Source organism: Octodon degus, unplaced genomic scaffold, assembly GCF_000260255.1.
Source record: "Octodon degus isolate 3935 unplaced genomic scaffold, OctDeg1.0 scaffold00098, whole genome shotgun sequence".
NCBI lineage: Eukaryota > Metazoa > Chordata > Mammalia > Rodentia > Octodontidae > Octodon > Octodon degus.
The window spans coordinates 282,309-287,039 of NW_004524674.1; the positions used below are offsets into that span (position 1 = coordinate 282,309).

Genomic DNA, 4,731 nt, shown 5'->3' on the forward strand with positions numbered 1-4,731 from the left:
AAAAAAAAAAAAAAAAAAAAAAAAAAAGATGGGCTGCCTGCTGTCAGTAGCTGCTCCAATAGGCAGGGCTATCTCAATCCTTCAGCTCCTTCCTTCTCCAGGGCTTCCTCAGGGGCTGCAACATGAAATGGTCAAAGCTCTGCAAGAATGAACTTTATTTAATGTCTGAAATGCATCAAGCACCACAAGGCAAATTCATCTAAGGCAGTTGTGGTGAATCTATGGGACTTGTGCCATAGCAGGCTGTTCGTTATCATTAAAAATTCTAAAAGATTCGTCATCACTGATCTAAGGGCTTCCAGTAGTCACAGAACTTGTAAAATGATAGTCATACAGAGATGACAGTTTGTTGACTAGGAGTTCATCTGGTTGTGGTTCCTCCTGAGCATGATGAGAGCTGCCCCAACAGCTGCATCCACATCTTGCCCAAAGGACACTGGCAAAGGGAAGGCGCGTTGCACCTCCTGCTTCAGCACCTCGTTCCTGGACAGCGCACTCCCACTCCCCATCACACGCTCTATCCCCCACTCTTTGAGCTGCTGAAATGGAAGCATTGAGTGCAAGTTCTGAACAATGCCCCTGCACAGGGCCCGAGTCACATGGCCCAGGGAGAGATCAGAGGAGGAGATTCTGGTCACTGAGGCCAACTGGTCTGGCAGGTGCCTCTCCCCCAGCACGGTTGGGGTGATGGTTAGACAGGTGTCTCTCTGCTGCATAGCTGCCTGGATCATCCGAGAATACACAGTGGTTTCTTCAACTTCCAGGCCTGCCAGAAACAAGAAAGATCTCTATGAGCTCATGTGGCCCCTGGACATGGGCTGAGACTATACAGAATCCCTGAGGAGCCAGGACAGGTCTGCTTACTGCTTCTTCTCACACTGTGGCTAGAAGCATTCAGGCCCACACTACCTGACTACCTAGACTCTGCTCTGGACCCCAGATATTTGTCTCACTAGAATTTCAGGGAAATGTCTCATCAGTGACACTGTGAGACTTAACCCTAATCTGGGCATCACAACCTTGTAACAATTATGGGACTCCTACTCCCACAGGGGTATAATACATGCACTAGTTCACAAATATCATGAAAGCTGCTATTCAAGCCATAAGCAGTGCCAACAGCAATCCCAGAAGCCCAAGCCTCACTGCAGTCCCAGCTACCCAATTATATGCATGGGGCACCTCAAGCCCAAGGACAAGAGATCTGTTGGCCATGCAACAGCTGGTTGTCATCAAGCTCGAGCCCTGTTCTAACTTTCCTCCCCTACACTCTATGAGCTCCACATTCCAGATGATGATGGTGATGTACAGCTTGCATTTCAATGCACTTTGATCTCAGACTCATTTTGAGGGCTGGGGCAGAGCTCAGCGGAACAGCCTCTGGAAGATGAAGAACGAGAGGCAGGAGAAGGAAGATAAGGAAAAGAAAGTACATCACTTTCGATCTCTAGCTTGGCATTAACTGAGAAAGCAAACCCGGCTTTGATAGGAAGAAAGCTGTCCAGGCTGAGGGCCTCTGCTCCAGGTGATTACACACTGTCACCACCTGAATGGCTGTGAAAGTCCTCAGTCCCATTCCCAGACATTCCGATGGAATTGGCTTGGGCTGCAGCCTGAGTGCTATAATTTTTAAACACTTTCCAGGTGATTCTAAAATGGAGCCAGGTAGGATAGCCAACAGCCTAGACCTGTGGGTTCTTCTCAAACATGAATGTATGAATGAATTCCTTAAGGAATCTGGTTAGGACTCTACTTCTGACTCTGTTCCTAGGTGTTGGGAGCCATGGGAGCTGGAAAACTGGTCAAATGTGTGTTGGTGAGACTAGGCCTCAGGGCCTAAAGCAAACAAGTGACCTCAGTCATGAGATAAGCTTCCTGACTGGTTAATGCCGGCTACTAGCCACTAGGCAACCTTGTGTCACATGTTACTAACTTTGCAAAGGTATAAATAAATGTCCATACTGTTGCTCTCTAGGGACCGTCTCACCAGCCAGCCAGATGAGCCACCACATAACCCAGCTTTTGTCTTCTTGTCTGCCTTTTCCCATTCCTACCACCATTTCTTCCCAGGTAGAACAGATCACACTGAGACCCACGGATCCTTACAGCTGGTGCCAAATCAGGACATCCGGCATGAGATAAGTGTGGGCAGCAGGAACATTTCCAAAGAGTGCACATAAGGGAGAGAAGAGGATTGGTTAGAGCCAGCAGTATTCAGCACTGGCGTGCATGGGTACTGGCACATTAGGTGTAAAACTTGGGGATGGAGGCTCACTAGGGCCAGAAACAGGCTCACTAGAGCCAGGGAGAGAAGCAAGCATAAAGAGAGAAACAGGTTGGAGAGAAGCCCAAAAAGAAAAAGTTAGATTGAGTTAGAAACGGAACAGAGTTTCAAGAACTGTAGATGTTCATAGATGTATATAAAAATGTTTGTTTTCTTGGTTCCTATATTTGTGCTACTTTCTAAGATCACCACAAAGGACTTAGAATGAAGTACTGTTTGACAATTAGGTTCCAAGTGGGACAAGGAGGTAGAGCAAAGGTACAGTAGATAGAGTTTAAGCCCTCTAGCTTTGCTCAATTAGATAAAAAAGGAAAAAGTTCTTTTAAATTGCCAGCAGTTGGTTCCAAGTGGCACGGCGCCTCCCAAGGGAGGGACACAAACTGGGCTCTGGGAAGCCCCCATGCTTCAGTCTTAGGCAGACCCAGCCGGGATACCCCAGTTGCCTGCGCATCTGCTTGCCTCATCCAGCCACAGAGGTTGGTGTGTACCACCATCTACAGTCCTCTGCACCTGGTGCTAAGAGGGGGGTCGTGACCATGGTACGCTGTGGCCTTGGCATTGGCTATGTGTGTTGCTGGCATCACAAATCTGTTAGGCTCAAGGTAGTGTCTATATTTAAAATCTGGGCAAAAACAAAACATCCAATGGTCACAGCCAAAGGGACAGCAGGCACACACAGAGGCCATGGCAGGTCACAGAAATTTTACTGAGTCACAGATCAGAACTTCCACCTCAAGGGAAGTAGAACCATTTTCTTTACCTCCTTTGCAGTCGGCACTAAAAGAAGCCAGACAGGCAGAGGAGTCCATGGAAGGTTTTCAACATCTCTGCCCTGTTTCTGAAGTTCAAGTCCCTAATAATCCCAGACAAGTTGTATGTCTTCATGAATCTGTACCTTTGTAAAGCCTTAAAAGAATTAAAACAAGCTGTTGCTACGTATGGCCCTAATGCTCCCTTTACCTTGAGTTTAGTAGAAATGCTAGGACAACAGACTATGGCCCCAAGCGATTGGAAAAGAATAGCTAAAGCATGTGTGAATCCAGGAGACTATTTATTGTGGAAAGGAAATTTCTTTGAATATTGCAGGGAAATGGCAGCTTGAAATGCTATTCACTGGGCCGGGGAGATAGCTTGGTAGAATAAGTGCTTGCCTGGCAAGTGCAAGGGCCTGAGTTGAATCCCCGGTTGGGGGTGGGGGAATGCTATTCACAACTTGGCCATTACAAAAGATATGCTATGGCTCAGTGGTCTAAAGCACCAACTTAGAACAAGCTCAGCAAAGCACAGGGACCACGGTTCAATCCCCCAGCACCACATGCCAGCCAGCCCCGCCCCCTGGTGGGCTGAGCTGGCCACACACACACACACACACACACACACTAAATAAATAAATATTAAAAAAAAAAAGATATGCTAATTGGGGAGGGTGCAGCCATTAGGGCCTGGAAGGACCTTCTAAGGGTGAGGCATCCCTTAACTTGGCTTACATTAGGCAAGGCCCTGATGAACCTTTCTAAGATTTTGCTGTATAGCAAGATAGTGAGAGGATTATAAGTGACAAAGAAGCTAGCAAATTAGTAGTGCAACAGTTGGCCTTCAGAAATGCAAATAAATGGGGTAAAGAGACTTTAAGCACCCACAAATAGCAGGCTTTACTACCTGAGTTGATTCCAATTTGTGCAGATATTGGTCCCTCATGTGAACAGAGAGCTGCCTGGGCAGCAGCTATTACTCAGGTTATTCAGCCACAGGCTGAAAGAAAGGGAAACTTCCACTGGGGCCAGGCTTAACCCCTTCAAATAAGCGGGGGGGGGGGGGTGGGGTTCCCTCCCGTGCCACAAGCATCTCTGAGCTTTGACGGTGACAACTGACAGTGGAGGCCTATGGATCTATGCCTCAGGGTACAGTGGGAATCTTGTTAGGCTGCAACAGTCTCATCTCGACATACACAGAACACAAAAACAAACACCTTTACAAAATCAGAGTTCACTCAAATATATTCTTGGCCAAGTTAGATTATAGTAACTCTATTACAACTTTTTGAAATGTATAATTATAGACTAGTCAGAGTTTGCTATTTGTCAATAAGCAGAGAACTCTTGTCAGAATATTTTGGAAAGAATAAAATCTTTTATCTATAATTAATATGCGGGCTAGCCTGATAACTCAGCAGACTAAAGTGCCTGCTTAGGCACAGCACAGCAGCTGGGATTCATTCCCCGGCCGTGCTATGCCGGCCCGGCCCCAGGGCGCGCTGAGACTGCAGTTGAGACTAGGCGTTGTGACATGCACCTGTAATCCCAGCGCTTGGGAGGCTGAAAACAGGAGAATCACTACAAGTCCAATCTATATAGTGAGACCCTGTAGATGCTGTCCCTAAATACAGAAAAAATTAAAAAATAAAATTAATATGCGTATTTTGTATTCTTGTATTTTTTGTCTTAATA

At 46.6% G+C, this 4,731-nt stretch overlaps 1 protein-coding gene across 2 annotated transcripts in view; it reads right to left on the reverse strand.

Moving 5' to 3' along the window:
- Positions 1–19: 19 nt before the first annotated feature.
- Positions 20–4,731, reverse strand: part of Shpk (sedoheptulokinase) — a 33,602-nt gene continuing 28,890 nt past the window's right edge. For both annotated transcript variants that reach the window (XM_023723347.1, XM_004638282.3), the window contains one exon: positions 20–766. In XM_023723347.1, coding sequence (XP_023579115.1) covers positions 354–766 — 413 coding nt within the window. In that variant the 3' untranslated portion in view covers positions 20–353. The remainder of the gene's footprint in view (positions 767–4,731) is intronic.